Source organism: Barbus barbus (genome assembly GCF_936440315.1).
Source record: "Barbus barbus genome assembly, chromosome: 26".
Classification (NCBI taxonomy): domain Eukaryota; kingdom Metazoa; phylum Chordata; class Actinopteri; order Cypriniformes; family Cyprinidae; genus Barbus; species Barbus barbus.
Window position 1 is genome coordinate 12,541,723 of NC_136754.1, and position 19,471 is coordinate 12,561,193.

Genomic DNA, 19,471 nt, shown 5'->3' on the forward strand with positions numbered 1-19,471 from the left:
TATATAATAATTACGCGTATAACTGAATACTAGAAACTTACTTTCATAAACATTTTAGACAAATATTGATTGCAGTAAAAAAAATGTGACAACTAGCCTGGGCTTTTACGATATTTCTCTTGATTAGAAATATTAATTAATCTTTTGCGATCGTAATACACATATTATCCAAAGAAAATGAGAAATTAAGTTTTATTGCGCTCTCTAACATATCATTATATTTTTGTTATTCAATGAGACTTGCTTTCCTCCAATCACAGCCTGATGGGCCACACTGCAGCTGCGCGCCTCTTACCTAAAGTTCTCTCTCAGTCTCGCGAGATTTCATAGTCTTCCTCGCCGTGCGGACGTTAACGCTGGAAGGTGTGCACTATGGCGGTGGCTGTTTCAGCGGTAAATGTAATATTTTGTTTAACTTCTCTCTTAATATGCATACGGTAATATTTCAAGTGCATATAATAATGTTTTCGGACAGAGGTTTCATTTAAAAAGTTAGAAGAACAGGGGTATGGCTAACTAGCCTAGCGCACCGAGAGCGGGATTTTCTCCCTGGCCTGCTGCTGCGTGTCTTTTCAAAATCACAGTGATAAAATCATAAAGTAATTTCTAACTGTTAGGATTTGTTTCTAATGGTTGTTTTTAACGGTGTTACGTTTGTAACCCAAACGCCTGCGCTCACGCTCTTTCTTCATCCGTTACATGAGCTAGCGCGTTAACCCGTTCATATTGTCCTCCATGAGCCGCAACAACTTCGCTGCTGCACGGCCCACGAGAAACGAAACACTCCCGTTTAATGTGTTTACGGTTTTAAGATTTGTCTGCAGTTACTATTCGCCTTTGTGCATTGCAGTGGAACAGTCTTTTTGAGTGTCGAATTGAGTATCGTTAAACCCAGCATTACATAAGGCCTAATGGCCGGTGAGAATGCATGGGAAACATTCATACTTGATTGAATGCTGTTTTTTTACCTCCTGTGTGTTTACTTGATGTTAACTAACTATGTAATGTGTTTGTAGTAAATCAGAGCAGGTCGCTTAAATGGTTACTTTAGAGTCTCCTAACTAGTCTGTTTACAGACATCTCAAAATTCATGCTATTATAAGTAGGTTGAAAAACATTTAAGTTCACCCTTTTAACTTGGGAAATGGACGCAATTTACATGAGTTTATTGAAACCTCTCTCTTTCCTTATAGACTCTGTATTGAACTGTAAAAGCTCCCTATATATAATCTCACAAGACACCCCAGCGGAGAGCAGGTGCTAGGTAAGGGGCCTATCCACTGCTCACCCCGAGACCACTCTTGCCCTTTATGAAAGGGGTTTGCAAAGAACTTTTAATGTTTCTGATTGCTTTTCAGTTATTCAAGTATTACACATTTGATAAACAAGTTGCATCAGGCAACCAGTACTTTCTTTCTTTATTGTTCAAGTGTCACCAGTATATGTATAGTAAAATGTTACAGCTTTTAGGGAATGGAAAATTAAGTTATTTGTGTAGTCATTACAACAAAACACATTTTCATTGTTGTTGGTCATTATTTGTCATCCAGGCCGGTCATAACATGGTAGCTCAAGTTCTGTCATTTTTGGACGAGTTTAAGCAAAATGCATGTTCCTTGCACTAATATTCACAAATTGAGAAATTTTGTTGTCAGTCAAATTAAAGGAATAGTTCAGCTAAAAATGACTTATCCTGATGTTGTTCTAAACCTTTATGACTTTATTCTGTGAAATGCAATAGGAGAAATTTTCATTGTTGTTCTCATTGCTTATTTCCATACAAGACTCATTTCAAGCTTTAAAAAGGATGTAAATATCATAAAAGCAGTAAGTGCATGATACACTTTATACGTATAAGACTTTTTAGGTCAATTAAATTTAAGCCTTTAATTAGTGAAGATCATCTGCCATTAGTCTAAAAAAAATTCATATGCGTTTGGAACAACACGATCAAAGCCCTGTTCACACAGGAATAAAAACTAAAACGAACTATATAAGCATCCACACCTAAGAACGATTATTGAAGTTTTATAGTTATCATCCTTACTGTGAATGGGCCGTAAGTCATAGTTTTCATTATTTGGGTGAACTGTCCCTTTAAGAATCACTGCCACAGAACTTGTGTACAAAATATATTGCCTTAAGGTTTGTCAACCAGGGCTTCATGTCCTAAACATCTTGGGGACAACCTTTTTTCCCCCCCTGGATTTGGATGTCAGTGATCTCAAATTGTTGTCTCCCTATCCAGTTCTATTGTTCTAAGTAGGTTTGTGTTTTTCTTTTTCTTTTTTCTTTTTTGTCATTTCTCTCTATGTGTCGTCTGTGCTGTAGAACATATCTCTTGACTGTACTATATTTCCAAAGCCAATGGCAGAACTTTTTGGGTTCAAACCTCCTTAAGGGGGGGGGCAGTGCACCACTCAGGAGTTCATTTGAGCAAAGGTATTTAAGTTTTCTCTTGTGTAGTAATCAATAAGAGGGCTCACTTTAGCATGTGCACTCTGGTATATGGTCCTCCAGTGACCGACAGAATCAAATATCTCAGTGTTTCCACTGAGGGGAGAAGTCACCATGTCGTATGAATACATGGTTCCCCTTACAATATTGTGAGAAGCCTGTTAATTAAATGTATACAGAAGGCTCATTATCAATGGCCTTTCAGTTCAGTGTAAAATGTGTTTAACAAAGCCCTACGCTAAACTGAAGGTGTCCAACATGTGCTGAAATGTAGAAAGCTGTTTTAGAGCAAGCTCAAAATTATCTAGAATCATTTGTAGTCTTGTAAATGGAACTTGTTTCCAGCTCTAATCCTAATGCATTTGCAAAAAAAAATTAAATGGTAAATAATTCACGCAAGATGCATAATTTCTGTATAATTGATGTAATCTGAGTTTGCTTTTAAACTAGATGGTTTTAAAACTGTAAGCTGTCCAGTGTGTATTGCAGTCCAGTGTTTGTCTTGAGTAGATCGTGCAGTTTGCCTACAGCTCACGTTCATCAGGTCTGACAGATGCCTGTGCTCTGTGCAGGGAGGCGAGGCTCTGATGATGGAGAATGGACAGAGCACAGCCTCGAAGCTCGGACTGCCGCCCCTCACCCCGGAACAGCAGGAGGCGCTACAGAAGGTGAGACTTTCCCCAGACACTACTTCTGCATATGGGTACTGAAATCAGTGATACTGATGTGTGATGTGACTTTACCATACTCAATAACAGTTAAACACAAGTGTATCAGACAGGCTTTCATTTATAGTTTTGTGTTTTTTTTTTTTTGTTTTTTTTTTCATGTCCTCTAGCTTTACAAGCATGTGTTTTTCAGTGCACATGTAAGCAAGCAGTGGACAAGCAGAACCGGTGCTAGTGGCATCTGATTATCTGCTAGTACTATTCTCAATAACTGGGACACTATTTAAAGTGGATGATTATTCTCATTTAACATTTGTGAATTTTAGCAAATTTATGAAATATCATATGTGATATAAAATTTTAGAGCCGTATGTTGGTTTACCTGAAGCAGGGCTTAACATTAAGCCTTGACGTGCTTGTCTTTCGTCAATCATTGTGTCCAAGTTTAAAAAAAAAAAAGAAAAACTGTTTTTTGTGTACTGTTAGCTTTTACTTAAATGAGCATATTTGTGATATTTGCCATCTGTAAGTTTCCAGGGCATTTTTTTGCTATTATAAATGGTAATTTTAGCCTAAACTTATTAAGTGTTCGTCTTTTCATGTCAAATTATGAGCTTTTATCAATAAATTTAATTAGAATAAGACATGAGGGCCATGATTACCAATCAATATCAAGAGGAAGTGGCATTTAGATGAATTTACACAAACTGAATAAAGCTCAGAGGTAACTTGCATTTACATTGCAGAATTACTGCATAAATAATGGTGATACTAATGTTTTTACTTTTTTTTTTGAATATACAAATATAAAGTTTTGGTGAATATGCAATGATACATGAAAATAAACCGCCAGTAGGTGGCAGCTGGTGCAGACTCTCTTAATGAGCCAGTAATTGAGTAATTTATTCAACTGATTCATTCAAGAAATGAAGCATTCTTGCAGATCAAGCAAATCACGCCTCAGCAAAAGCCAAAACCTCTGCACCTCTGTTTATCAATTTGCACTGGCTACCAATAGCTGCTTGCATAAAATTCAAGACGTTAATGTTTGCCTACAAAACCACCATTGGCTCTGCACCCTTTACCTAAATTCATTACTTCAGACTTATGTGCCCTCTAGAAGCTTATGTAATGCAATTGAATGTCGCTTTATTGTGCCATCCCAAAGAGGCACAAAATCACTTTTACAGACTTTTAAATTAAATGTTCCCTCCTGGTGCAATGACCTGCCCAACTCAATCTGAGCAGCTGAGTCTTTAGGCATCTTCAAGAATCGGCTAAAAATTCCATTCCAAGAACTGAGTAATTTTTTTTTTTTTTTTTTTTTTTTTTTTTATCTTCCCCTGCTAAAAAAAAAACAAACAATAGAAGCCCAATCGAAATCATCATAGAAATTTAAACCATTAGCTTTTTCCAGTAAAACCATTACAGAATTCCTTTTTGTAGTGTGTCTTGGGCATTTTTCCAATAGGATTTAACATCCCACCAATAGAATCCATCGCATACCAGTAGACACCATTATAGTTTCCATTAAAACCAATACAATTCCCATCATAACCATTAAATCCGTTACATTTTCTATTGTGTTAGACAGCGGGAGATCTATTAAGCTGCATTCACACACAGATGTCTTTTGAAATATTAGTAGTAATGTGGTTTGTCCTGTCCGTTTAATCCCTTAAGACACAACTGGCTGTTTACATAAATTTTGCGTCATAAAACCATTTTGAGACGCAAATACATTAAACCACGGAGTCGCCCACAGCTGCATGCGCGAGCAGTCTAGCGCGCGTCAGCATTTGAAATTGAAAGCAGCCTTCTGTTAGTGAGGTTCATATTTTAAATGTATAAATCCACTGCATTCCAAACCACATAAAGAGCATTTGTAAGGAAAATGCAGACGGGCGAGACCCCACACTTCAAGTTATTACACATCAAACAAAGCGTGCGTCTCTCACAGTGCATCCTGTGCAATGAAGTCCGTGAATGTCGTTGTAATTTGCTTCAACTTTTCCGAACTTTATGAAAGATTATTTTACAGAAGGTTCGAGTGGTGTATGTGTGTGAGGAATTGGAAGCAAGCAGAATACGGGTGTTTCTAAAGCAAACTCAGCATCATCGCACATCTGGTTAAAAACTAAGATTGTAAGGGTATTTATTTAGTGTTATGTGCTTTCAATTGTAGGCAAAGAAGTATGCCATGGAACAAAGCATCAAGAGCGTCCTGGTCAAGCAGACCCTCGCCCATCAGCAGCAACAGCTTAGCAACCTACAGGTAAAAGTGTACGGGAACATGGGATAGATATAGTGTTGATAAACTGATTATGCTGAATGTATGCTGATGTCACTCACAGCTAAGCCCAATGACATAGTAGTTCTGTCAATGTATATTGTTTTTTTTCTTCAGATTTCTGAAAAAATATAGTGAAGCTGACATTTATTTTATAGTTATGAGGGAAAGATTCAGTTAGAATGCGATTTGTTGGGGAAAAAACACTGCAGTGTTATGAGTGTAAACACAATGTATTCATGATTGTAATTGTGTAATAATGTGAGTAATATGTTGTCTCAGTGACCCTTACTCTCATCTGACAACTTGGTACAAAAAAAGCTGCACAACAGTAATAGACTTTATTTTTCCTGACAGCTCCCTAATTCCCTTCAGATGGCCTCATTGACGATGGGCTTTGGAGATCCCCTCTCACCACTACAGTCTGTAAGTCCAACACAGTTTCTTCCAGCAATCTCATTAACCTTCATTGACTCCCATCCTTCTGTCAGCATACATGTGGTTGTTCAGTACACGTGTGTAATGGGGAGGAGGTAAAGAAATGCCAGTGCTGTCTTCGGTGCCAGCATGTTTATTGTCTACTGGCTCTATCCTCAATCACTGGAACGAGCCTATGAATAGAGATCGACCGATATATTGATTTACTGATATTTAAGCACTTTATCATTATTGAATATCGGTTTTGTAATATCTGATTCACCGTTAAACGATAAATAATGGGTATCAGTTATAAAAAAAATCAATATCGGTCGATCACTACCTATGAATGATGAACACTATGAATGATGAGTATATGCCTGGCATGGCCCCATCTGATCAACTGAATTGTCCATTGCAGGTTGCAGCACAGAGGCAACGGGCACTAGCCATAATGTGCCGTGTTTATGTTGGGTCCATCTACTACGAGCTAGGAGAAGACACCATCAGACAGGCATTTGCTCCCTTCGGTCCCATTAAGAGCATTGACATGTCCTGGGACTCTGTTACATTAAAACACAAGGTCAGAAGGTTTTTTTTTTTTTACCACTTTGTATTTTTCATTCTTTGTTTTTTAACTTACATTAAGCTACTCTTTCTCCAGGGTTTTGCATTTGTAGAATATGAAGTACCAGAAGCAGCACAGCTCGCTTTAGAACAGATGAACTCTGTTATGTTGGGTGGTAGAAACATTAAAGTGAGTACTTCGAAAAATTTAGAAAACAAATATCACAAGATATTAAACTTGCGTAGTCAATAATTTCTGATCTCTTATTTCAACACTTGTAGGTGGGGCGACCAAGCAACATTGGTCAGGCTCAACCCATCATAGACCAGCTAGCCGAAGAAGCACGCGCCTTCAACCGGATTTACGTGGCGTCCGTGCATCCCGATTTGTCAGACGATGACATCAAGAGTGTGTTCGAGGCTTTCGGAAGAATCAAGTCATGCACCCTGGCCCGGGACCCCACGACGGGAAAGCACAAAGGCTATGGCTTCATAGGTAAGCGGGCTGCTGCTACACCCATTCGGTTGCATATAAATGTATCTGACTGAGAGCAGTCAGTCATGGTAGAATGCTGTTCTCTACATGTCTCACAGGGGATAGAGAAGGGTGGGGGCAGGTTCCTCACATGCTTTCATAGTAAGTTTTTATTTCTGTTGTCGTTGTTTTCTTAGGCTCTGTTACGGACTTTTGTGCCATAAGTGCCCGCCGGTAATTACACAGTAACTGTCTCAGAGCTCTGGTAGATTAATGCTGAGTCTTCTTAGAAGCTGTTGAGTCTTAGTCCTCCTTGTTTCCCCTGTAGAATATGATAAGGCCCAGTCTGCGCAGGATGCCGTGTCCTCCATGAACCTTTTCGACTTGGGTGGCCAGTACCTGCGAGTGGGCAAAGCAGTCACACCCCCCATGCCCCTTCTGACGCCAACGACGCCGGGCGGCCTTCCTCCCGCCGCTGCCGTAGCGGCTGCAGCTGCCACTGCCAAAATCACTGCACAGGTGAGCATTTACACACCTTGATTATCTATTGTTAGTCAGGGAGAGAGTGTGTGTGTGTGCATGTGATCAGCTGCTTCCTTTGGCATTTAAAAGCCTTCCTTTGTAAAGTAAGGCAGCGTGATATTTTTTTTTTTTTTTTTATTCGCTTAGCAGGCTAGAGCAGACACTTGGTGCTGCATGTGAGGGCTTGATTTGAGTCAGCTTAGGCATTGACTGGCATGAAGACTCAATTATGACACAGCATTACTTATTTGAGACAGAGCTTTTACATGCAGAAAGATAACATAGCATGTAAACTCCAAAAACAGATGGCATGGAATCTGTCCCAGCCGGAGAATCGGACAGAAGACTTCCTCAACTGTCTGGTAAATCCTTCAGGAAATTCTGTTCAAAGCACGCTGGTGCCTTTTTGTTTTGTGTAGAATATGAGTGTGGGGAGAGTCTTGTCTTCAGGACTTCCCAGTTACAGTGAGGCTCTTTGCTCTATAGTGTGCTATGTAGAGAATGTTTACTAGACAGGCCATATAATTGAAAGCTGAGCAGTTTTAGTTACAGGTGACTTTAAGTAGCACCTCTGACAAAATTTTTCAGCTACATTATGCCTCATATGTAATTTGGGTTTTGGCCCACAAAATGATATATAAAATTCTGGATGTCCGCTTAAACTTTTAAGGCTTTTCAATGATAGTTCTTTGTTAATGGGTGTGCCTCTACTATTTTAATTGAGATACATTTTTGGCATTGTCTATTGTGGGTTACTTCTATTTTAGTGACTTTTATTGAATCTATGCTACAGCATAGATCATGCTAAAATTGACATTTATGCTACTAAATTATATATTGTAAAATTGTATGATCAGTGATGTAATTGTCGTGTTGTCTCATGCTTGTCATACATAGTTTAAATTAAGCAGATAAATGCATAATTTTGTAACTTATATAGCAGTGTCTAAGTTAATGTTTAGTTAATAATTTATAAAGATTTCTAATGATCCGTTTAGCTTGTTTTGTCATATGTTCTTGAACTTTATTTCAGTCTTGGGCCTAGTTGCATGAAATGCCTGAATGTAAATACCTGAATGTTTAGATGCATAAACACTATTAGAGCGGACACTTGACTGATGTGTTTGTCAAGCAACGTTCCATTTCCTTTAGCTGTTAGCTTTTTGTCTGTTTTTTAATGTATATATTACTGTTCAAAAGTTTTTGTAAGATTTTTTTATTTTTAAATAAAATGCATGCAGTCTTGGTGATCTTTTAATACTAATATAATAATTTATTTATAGGGGTGTAACGGTATACAAATATGACTGTTCGGTACGTACCTTGGTTTTAACGTCACGGTTCGGTATTATTTCGGTACAGCAGGGGGAAACTAAACTTTTAAAAATATATATATTTTTAAATAAACAGTGGTTTACTGAACAAGTTGCTCTCTCTATAAATACATTGTTATAGTTAATTTAATTAGTGATAAAAATCTACCTCAGTTTATGCTTAAAACTATAGGGAGCCCTTTTACATTACAATTAGGCCTAACAACTTAACCCAACCTTAAATTTAATTATTTATTTTTAAATCGATAACACTCAACTTAAAATAAAATGTATGCAAACATGTAAATTGCACAATGCAGTTTTTAAATTAACTTATAAATTAAAAAAAAAATTTTTTTTTGCTATTTGTTAAAATATTCAATTACACACTGGCTGTCATAGCATGTTTCATAACAGATTAATTTAAACCTAGATTAAATTAAGACTAACAGGTTTAGTAAAATATAATGTATATGGTGTAATATTTCGCTAAATGCTCCTTTCTAGACTTCATTTCTCTAGTGAACTAGCGAGCTGTGGTCACTGATGACTTGTTGAGGTAAATGAAATGCTACGTGACATTTTATTTCCACGGTTGAAACGCTGATTGAGCATTTACATGAGGCATGGGATGTTCAGTCATGTTTATTTGTGTTAAAACTAGTAGTACAGAGGAAGGAATGATCGCGTTCACTCACGCTCCGCTCTGCACAAGTCTGCGGCGCATCACGGCTCAGACACGGGAACCGGAGCTGATCGCTACCGCTCTACTCAATGCTTGTGTCGGGTTTATACCAGCATGTTTCGGAACCGTCCTGGAAGCGGCTCTCCAATGCCTTTATACCGCAATCTATCGAAGACTGTCAAAACGCCATTTATTTGAATTTCCTGGAAAACAAAACAAAAACAAAAAAAATCTGTATTTGTTCGTTAACCGAAAGACCCGTACTGAAACGGTTCGTTATGAATGCGTGGAATGTTACACCCCTATTTATTTATATAATATAATTTGTAATTTAAAATAGGGATGCACTGAAATTAAAGTTCTTGGCCGAAGCCGATCAAAATGAATCACTGGGACGAAGGCTGAATACAGAGCACGGTTTTTCGCATTTTTCTCCATACATTTTGCCATGTTTTTCACAGTTGCATAAATTAAATACCCAAAATGTACTTTTTACTGTTTTACATAGCTTTAATTTTTTATTTTTTCATAGGAAAAAATATCAGTAACAAAACAACAATTTAAAAATATTTATTTAACACTGAATTTTTTTTTTTTTACATTCTAGTGGACACTAGATACCAACAAAGCACAGTTTAACTTAAATTTAAGTTAGTAAAATATTTTTTGGCCATTTTTAAAACCCCCTTAAATCAGTTATGTATTATTTTTCGATTTTTACTGTACAAGTAAATGCATCCTTGCTGAGCTGAAGAGAATTCTTTTAAAACAGAAAATGTACAGATCCAAATTTGAACACTGTGTGAGTGTTAGAATAAATGTATTAATAGAGCTGTTGTAATTATTATTATTATTATTATTATTATTATTATTATTGTCCTATTATTTTATTTTAAACATGCATAAAAATATTGAGCAGCTGACGAGTAACACCGTTTCAGCGCAGATTTGGACTTTGAACCCTGGATATGCAGATAGCGCTGCGAGCTGGTGCAGCACTGTTTGAATACATGCAGTCCGTGTGTGTATTAGAAAACATAACATTCTGCAGTTTATTTACTAATTAAGGCCATTTCGCAATTTCAGTCATACGATAACCAGCAACAACCACCCTTCCTCTTCTCATCGAAGACATGCGATGCAGCACTAAACAAGTCTCTCACTGTTGGTGCTTTTAATGATTTTAGACGTCTTTTCTCTGACACTTTTAATACTTTCACACTGCTGACATGTTTGCTGCATTAGCGCACGCTTCTATTTGATCGCGTCTCGTCATTGTTCGGTACTATTTATTTTGGTATTTTTGTTTATTCGGCCAAACACCAAAAGAGCTTTTTTACAATTTTGGTTACCGAACACTCTTTAGAGTTTGAATCCTTCTAGGTTTTCTATATAGACTAATGAACAAAATACAACTTTGCTTTAGAAATCGTCAAATTTTTTAAATGTGTTGCCATGTAATTTGTATGCACAAGTGGTTAAGGGACAGTTGAGCATATAGCACAAGAACCTATGTTGAGTATAACCTTTTCTGCTGTGAAGACCTTTAGAGTACACTCAGAGACCCTATACTACAGAGATTGTATTGCTTAATACTAACAAAAATCTATTTTCTCAATTAGAGATGCTCATTTTGGTAACAACCGCTGCTCATTATCCAAAGTAAGCGTTAACTGATAATATTAGAAAATTGAATTGACGCATGTCTGTGACCCATTAAATACAAAATTTATTTTATATATATATATATATATATAGCTTTTTAAAACAGAAAAACAATAAAATTAAAATAATGAAACAAGTTGGCCTAAACTGAATATTTTTCACGTAAATGAACAGATTAGATGACAAAATGAAACGTGCACTGAATTTAAGAGCTTTGAAGAACTAGCATATTTTCTTTTCTCGTCAGAAATAAAAGAAAATAGCAGGCCAACCTTAGTGTACAACGTGTAGTTTTTATTTTTAAAAACGTACATGTCGATGTGCTGGAGCGGAGCCTGTAGAGCTTCATTGATTATAATGGAACTTTGTGAGATCACGATAAACTACACTGAACAAAATTATAAACGCAACACTTTTGTTTTTGCCTCCATTTTTTCATGAGCTGAACTCAAAGATCTAAGACTTTTTCTATGTACACACAAGGTCTATTTCTCTCATTGTTCACAAATCTGCCTAAATCTGTGTTAGTGAGCACTTCTCCTTTGCTGAGATAATCCATCCACCTCACAGGTGTGGCATATCAAGATGCTGATTAGACAGCATAATTATTGCACAGGTGTGCCTTAGGCTGGCCACAATAAAAGGCCACTCTAAAATGTGCAGTTTTACTGTATTGGGGGGGTCCGAAAACCAGTCAGTATGTGGTGTGATCATCATTTGCCTCACGCGGTGCAACACATCTCCTTCACATAGAGTTGATCAGGTTGTTGATTGTGGCCTGTGGAATGTTGGTCCACTCCTCTTCAATGGCTGTGCGAAGGTGCTGGATATTGGCAGGAACTGGAACACGCTGTCGTATACACTGATCCAGAGCATCCCAAACATGCTCAATGGGTGACATGTCCGGTGAGTATGCTGGCCATGCAAGAACTGGGATGTTTTCAGGTTCCAGGATTTGTTTACAGATCCTTGCAACATGTGGCCGTGCATTATCATGCTGCAACATGATGGTTGTGGATGAATGGCACAACAATGGGCCTCAGGATCTCGTCACGGTATCTCTGCATTCAAAAGGCCATCAATAAAATGCACCTGTGTTCCTTGTCCATAACATACGCCTGCCCATACCATAACCCCACCGCCACAATGGGCCACTCGATCCACAGCGTTGGCATCAGCAAAACGCTCACCTACACGATGCCATACACACTGTCTGCCATCTGCCCTGTACAGTGAAAACCGGGATTCATCCGTGAAGAGAACACCTCTCCAAAGTGCCAGACGCCATCGAATGTGAGAATTTGCCCACTCAAGTCGGTTACGATGACGAACTGCAGTCAGGTCGAGACCCCGATGAGGACTGCGAGCAGGCAGATGAGCTTTCCTGAGACCTTTTCTGACAGTTTGTGCAGAAATTCTTTGGTTATGTAAACCGATTGTTGCAGCAGCTGTCTGGGTGGCTGGTCTCAGACGATCTTGGAGGTGAAGATGCTGGATGTGGAGGTCCTGGCTGGTGTGGTTACACGTGGTCTGCGGTTGTGAGGCCGGTTGGATGTACTGCCGAATTCTCTGAAACGCCTTTGGAGACGGCTTATGGTAGAGAAACGAACATTCAATTCACGGGCAACCGATCTGGTGGACATTCCTGCAGTCAGCATGCCAATTGCACGCTCCCTCAAAGCTTGCGACATCTGTGGCATTGTGCTGTGTGATAAAACTGCACATTTTAGAGTGCCCTCTTATTGTGGCCAGCCTAAGGCACACCTGTGCAATAATCATGCTGTCTAATCAGCATCTTGATATGCCACACCTGTGAGGTGGATGGATTATCTCTGCAAAGAAGTGTTCGCTAACACACTTCGACAGATTTGTGAACAATTTGAGAGAAATAGGCCTTTTGTGTATATAGAAAAAGTTTTAGATCTTTGAGTTCAGCTCATGAAAAATGGGGGCAAAAACGAGTGTGTTGCGTTTATAATTTTGTTCAGTGTAAAATGAGTGACATATTTTAGTAATAAAGAGCGCTCATTGCATGTTTTTCAGGCTAAAGTCCATTTACAATTTGAATAAAATTCACTCTTTGATAACCATATTCAATACTGCCACTTGCCATGGTTTCATTTACTACTTCAGTTAACTAAGTGAAAGTAGAGCGGTTACTTGCTTATCTTGAAGTAACGTATAGAATATTTTTCTTTTAACAATGTCGCAAATTTAAGGGGAAAAAAAAAACATTTAACAAAGTATTAATTGGTCAAATTTTTGGTTAACAGTTAAACAGTCTATATGAGCATTAGTATTCTCAATAGCCCATAAGCTCAAACTTCCCATTTTTATGCAGCTGGCCCAAGGCTTGTCTGTGTGTGTGAAGGTCTGTCTCTCGTGTCCTGTCCCGTGGCGTGCTTGTCCACTCGTGTTGGTGTTATGTGTGCTTTTAACGGGCGCTGTCCAGGCGGTGTTCCTATATGTTCCACTCTGTTCTTCCAGGAAGCGGTAGCGGGAGCATCTATTCTGGGGGCGATGAGTGCAGGGACGGGCCTGAGCCTGCCTCAGCTCCCACAGGCCGTCATGGCAGCTCAGGCCCCAGGGGTCATTACAGGTAGGTGGATTCAGAAGTTGTTTGTAACATCATTACTATTTTGTCAGTACTGTGGCCCTAAACAACAGTGTTTTCACTGGTGTGCCTTAATCGTGTTGTATGTCTTCAGTATTTTTTCTCTGCATGTGGTTGATTTGTGTAAGAGTGGGGCCCTTCACTTGGGTGTAGTTTGCATGAATGATAGCATTTCATGTATTGTTTTTGAAAATAGGATTGATAGGAACATGTACAGGAGTCCGACTGAAAGATAATTACAAACACATGCCTTATTTTTCTTTTAAAGCCCTTATTCGGCAGGCATGTCCTCCTACACATTACTTAGGGCTACACAGTGTAGGTCATATCTGTTTGTTTTATTCTAAACACTGTCCATAATCTCCCATTTTCACATTAGCTTAAATGTGCACAATCTCTTTCTCCCTCAGGTTTCTGTTGTCCTACACAGTACTCAGTTTAACGTGGCCTGTCGTGGGACGTGTCCACTAATAGATTTCTCTTTTATTTTCTCTTCTCTCCTTGTCTCTCTCTCTCTCTTTCTCCTTTTTTCTCTCCTTTCTTCCCCTCCCTGTCTTTATTCTCCACATTCGCCATGACCCTTCCCCTTTGCTGCATACTGATCAACCAAGTTTGAAGAGGACTGTTTCTAACCCCTCCCCTCATAAACAAATCTCTCATTCCTATTGGCCAGTGAGTCTCTCAGATCCTGTGTGTTTTTTGTGGAATTGATCTTGAAGCCAAGCCCAGAGAGAACCGATGTTGCAGCAGAGAGGGGCAAAGTGACCCCATCTTATTTTTTCTATTTTTTTTAATGTTTTGATTAAATGCTCAACATTATAGTCACAGAGGCAAGAAGCAAGCAGGTATAGAGGAAGGATGTTGAAGCACTCCCAGAACTGTCTGACTTCTACATGGGTGTTTTGTTTTGTTTTTTAATGAATGATTTCTGTGAAGTTTTCTGTTAGGAATGGTTCAGCCAAACATTTTGACATGTAAGTCATTATTCAGTAAAAATATTGACATCCGTTCTAGCACTCCTTGGCACTGTAATCCATTTTCCATTCACTAATTGAACTGTTGACGCATTGATTCTCAAGTTTATCTCACTGACCAAATATGCTCCAGTCATTAGTTAACATCTCACTGGAGGGGAAGATTATTGGTAAAGCATTTAAATGTTAATTTTCCATATTAATTCTGAAGACAGCATCGTTGTGGATCAGTCAAAACATACTTGACCGACTTTATCCCAATCATTGTATTTGTGTAAAAATTAAACTCATTTTTGTTAGTGAACAGTTCTTAAGGCTGTAGAGTCTGGTAAAAAGCCTATTTCGCCCGCATAGAGAGGGATTTTATAGGTGTCTAGCAGAAATTCATGTCAGACCACAGTTAATATAGTGACTCCTGTGTTTCTGTGCAGGGGTGACTCCAGCGCGGCCCACGCTCCCTGTTGTGCCTCAAGTAGGCCTTGTAAACCCGGTATTGGCCTCTCCGCCGTCACTGTCAGCTGCTGTGGCTGCAGCCCAAGAGGCAAAGAAGGAAAAAGAAGAGGAAGAATCCGCTCAAGACGGCACAGGTCAGGAGATGCTCAGTGAACAGGAGCACATGAGCATCTCTGGCAGCAGCGCCAGACATATGGTCATGCAAAAACTGTTGAGGAAACAAGAGGTTTGTTCTAAGTTAATTCAAATAACTGGGTTCTCGGGGCTCTACACCTAAGAGCACAGTCAAAAATTTAGGAATACCTCCTGATCAATGACAGAATGAACCTTCCCATTATGAGGCGTTGACTCCTTAAAGTGATTTGTAGGGTCTTTTTTATAAAGGCGTTTTTTTTAACCCGATTGTTACGTCTCCCTAATTATTTGGCATTTAGGTTTTTTTTGGAGGTAACACAAAACTTTAAATAAATAAAAAGATTTAAGCTAAAACACTTTCTCTGCTATGGAGATGCAGTGTGTGCAGTTTTAAGAAGCAGGCAGAGGCAAAACTGAGTGGATTTGCTTTTAGTAGGGAAAATAATCAAGACAACAAAACTCCCAATAATAAAATGAACTGTGAACCCAAAATATACCTTCAAAACCAACAAATATCTATTTACAAATTATGCACAAATGTAATTGTTTAAAGACAACAAAAATGAGGGACGAGCGGTGCTAAATAAAATAAAACACAAACACACTAACTAGCACCAATCAAAATTTAAGCTAAACAAATCAAAGAAAATAACGTCTTCCGTGTAGAACGCCACTGACTAACAAGCATAAATACAGAAGTGGGCACTCGCTCATAAACTAGTGTTTAGACAACTTTACCCTGCGTGTAGTAAGGTGCAAGTCACGTGACATGCTGCACTGTGTCTAAGGTGGACTTGAATAAACTCGGGTAAACAGAGTTGAGTCACAGCGTAAACACAGTTAAACAGCCAATGAAAAATGAAGGTTCATAAGAGAACACAAAACTCAAATTCGGAACGCAAACGTGGGAGAGCAAACAAAGGAAAAACAAACGCTCCTTGTTAACCATTTAAAATGTTCTTTTTTGTTAATGAACTTTTTTTAAAATGCCTAATTAAAACTGTCTGAGGCTCAGAGGAGAAATTAATGCATTTAAGTTCATAATTATAATTACAAATAATGTTGTGAAATTGTTTTAATTATAACGTTTTGAACATAGAAATATTAAATGATTTGACTGAAATGAAATTTGAATGAAATTACACTAAAACTGCCAGTAGGTGGCAGCAAGTCATTATCTTTACAGCTCTGCATGGGCCTCAAATGTAGGCCCTAGCCCAGTCTTGGCCCGAGACACTCAGGCCCTAGCCCGGCCCGTGTCCATCAGCTTATCAGAATTTACAACCCGAGCCCATCGTTTTTTTCCCCTTCTCACAAAATGGCTTATACTACTTTTTCAGCTATTAAAAGTTTAGTTCAGATTTGTATGTAATGGCAAAGTCATTTAGATTTCATTTCGTTTTTTTAAGTTAATTTAGAAAAACGTTTGGAGCATTTTTTTTTTTTGTTCGTTACACTTTTTTTCTTTTTTAAAGTAACGAGCAAACAGGCAGCGACAGACTGGCAGGCTGATCATAGCCTATGTTTGATCAATTTAGCCATATCAAATCCTTACGACTTACCTAAAATAAAATCTATAGATATACTAAAACGGTTCAAGCATATAACAATGTTTAAACGTTAAACCTAGATAAATCTGCGCTATATCCAATCGTTTGTGTGGAGAGTGGAAGCTAAAGCGCAGGACATGTAGGTGCCAGCTTAATCGCTTGCATATTTTTTCCAATGGAAACAACTTAAAATATGCCGTAATTTTTGCTCATAAAGGTAAGAGTAATATCATTCGGAACTGTAAAGGGTCTACTTTTATTTGTGCACACTCACAATATCAACAAAACATGCTTTTATAAAATAAAGAAAACCATGATGTGTTTTCTGCCATCTCGTCTTGAACAGGAGCGCTTCACATAAATGAACCGAAACTCAGCAAATACATGCCTTACGGACAGAAATATATCTATAGAAAGCTTTAAATTACTAAACGAAATCAAATCTAACACAAAAACTCTTTCATTATAGTCATAATCAAGTAAAGATGCACTTTTCTCTAAAGGCGCGTCTGAGGAGACTGCGAGTCAGGATCATCTTTGCGACACTGACTCGTTAAACATTTGTTTATTAGTAAATAATTAAAATATCTCCTTACTATTTCCCCTGGACACATTCGTGGTAATTACTTTTGCTGGGGCTTTGCCTTAGCTTTAGCCTATTGTGTGAATTTGAACGCAGAACTCTTCAGCTGCCCTGGCGACACGCTCCCTGCTGCAGGACACTAAACACCGTCGAGCCGCTCTTGACAGTCGTGGATCGCAAGGTCTCGTGATGTTTCCACCAGCGCAGCAATTGTTTTTCATCACTAACTGATGAATGTCTAAAATATAAAAATGAGAAGCATAAGACGGGCCCGCGTCGGAAATATGACGTGAAAATTGGCCCGAAGCCTGGCCCTAATGGCGTAAAAAAGTCAGTCGCACAGGTGCTCTGAAATATTTTTTTCAGTCGCATGCAGTAATTTTGGTCAGAGTATAGAGTCCTGTTTCTATTTTAATATTTTAAAATGTAATTTATTCCTGTGGTGGCAGCTGATTTTTCTGCAGCCATTGCTCCAGTTTTCAGAATCACATGATCCTTCGGAAATCATTTTAATATGCTGATTTGGTGCACAAGAAATATTTATCAGTATTGAAACCGGATGTGCTGCTTAATTTGTGGAGACAGTGAAACGTTTTTTCCCAGGATTCTTTGATTTAAATAGAAAGTTAAAACTGCATTTACTTGAATTGAAAATCTTTTGAAGCATTATAAATGTCTTTCGATCAATTATACTCATCCTTCTGAATAAAAGGATCAACTTGTTTAAAAATAAAAGTACTTTTGAATGTTGCAGAGAAGTGGCATTAAAAACGCTTCTGTATGCTCTGTCCACAGTCTACGGTTATGGTGCTCAGGAACATGGTTGGACCTGAGGACATAGATGACGATCTGGAAGGAGAAGTAACGGAGGAATGTGGGAAGTTTGGAGCCGTTAATAGAGTGATCATCTATCAGGAGAAGCAGGGTGAGGAGGAGGATGCTGAAGTCATTGTCAAGATCTTTGTGGAGTTTTCAGCAGCATCAGAGATGAACAAGGCGATTCAGGCACTCAACAACCGCTGGTTCGGAGGTCGCAAGGTCATCGCTGAGGTGTACGATCAGGAACGGTTTGACAACAGTGACCTCTCTGCATAGACTGTCAAAAATACATCCTTCCCTTCATAACCTTCTCTTCTATCTCCATCTCTCCCTTTCCTCTTTCTCACTTACACAGACACAGCCGCCAGCCGCTCTTCCCAGTGGTATTGGCTTCTCTTTATAACTTGTAATTATTTTTTATCGATGTTGATATTAATATTATTAATGATCCCTTCTTGGGACAGAGGCAAGGAAACGCTCATGAATATTTTTTTTTTATTGTTGCTGTACGTTAATGTGAACGACTGGATGCCCCCTCCCCTTCCCTCCTTTTTTGGGTCATTGGTTCACTTCCCATTCCATCAGTCAGATGTTCTTCAAATTCAGTTGCTTTGTCATACCCCCCCTTTTTTGTTTAAAATATTGTCATTAGCCTGTTATAATGCTCATGGTTTCAAATGTCAGAACAATAAATTCTTCAAATATGACACTTGGGTCTGTTTCAGTCTTTTGTCTTTATGAAATGGTATGGAAGCTTGTTGTAGTGGAATACATTTAAACAGTGGTCGTTGTTGTGATCATTGTCTTCTGTTTAGAACAGTAAAAGGCACTGGAATTATGGTTAAAGTGAAATAAACATGGTATAAATGGTGGATACAAATGCAGCCGTGAGTCAAGGGTTATATTGGCACATGTAGCTTTGTTCAAATCAAACATTGAATGTTTTATCAGGGGTTACGTGTACTTTTCATTTGTACTTTGAAAGCTGAAAAACAGATGGCAGACATCAAATAAACCTTAAATTCATGCCGCATGTCCTTGAGAAACTCAGATTAGTTTTTCTTTTTTAAATTACAAACATACATCACTAACATTATTTTAAGACTGCACTGATTATGCAGCCCTTTTTCTCTTTTTTTTGGTACAGTAGTTGATCATGGAGTATGAAATATGAATTTCAAAATGCTCAAATTAAGTTAGAATAATGTTGAAGTCCTCGTTTCTATTCAAGTAATGAATGTTTTAGGCGTATTTGTCAGTTGAATTTTTTTTTTTTTTTTTAAA

General features: G+C 38.3%; 1 protein-coding gene across 14 annotated transcripts; it reads left to right on the forward strand.

The window, feature by feature from the left end:
* The first annotated feature begins 310 nt into the window (after positions 1-310).
* puf60a (poly-U binding splicing factor a) lies at positions 311-18,893 on the forward strand. 14 transcript variants are annotated; one of them, XM_079379052.1, is made up of 14 exons: positions 319-399; positions 1,194-1,264; positions 2,332-2,442; positions 3,030-3,125; positions 5,311-5,400; positions 5,773-5,841; positions 6,254-6,415; positions 6,497-6,589; positions 6,682-6,895; positions 7,203-7,393; positions 7,702-7,758; positions 13,547-13,658; positions 15,079-15,326; positions 18,164-18,893. In XM_079379052.1, the coding sequence occupies exons 4-14, from the start codon at positions 3,045-3,047 to the stop codon at positions 18,461-18,463; spliced, it is 1,617 nt and encodes a 538-aa protein (XP_079235178.1). In that variant the 5' UTR covers positions 319-399; positions 1,194-1,264; positions 2,332-2,442; positions 3,030-3,044; the 3' UTR covers positions 18,464-18,893. The 14 variants fall into 14 exon arrangements, with proteins under 14 accessions (XP_079235179.1, XP_079235169.1, XP_079235174.1 ...); XM_079379049.1 differs by having other exon boundaries at positions 319-393; XM_079379053.1 differs by lacking the exon at positions 2,332-2,442 and having other exon boundaries at positions 311-399.
* Positions 18,894-19,471: the final 578 nt, after the last annotated feature.

Coding starts and splice junctions, on each gene's coding strand:
- puf60a (XM_079379042.1), top strand. CDS start 373: ATGGCGGTGGCTGTTTCAGCGGTAAAT. Junction 400..3,029: donor TGGCTGTTTCAGCGGTAAAT/GTAATATTTTGT, acceptor TGCTCTGTGCAG/GGAGGCGAGGCTCTGATGAT. Junction 13,659..15,078: donor GGCCCCAGGGGTCATTACAG/GTAGGTGGATTC, acceptor GTTTCTGTGCAG/GGGTGACTCCAGCGCGGCCC.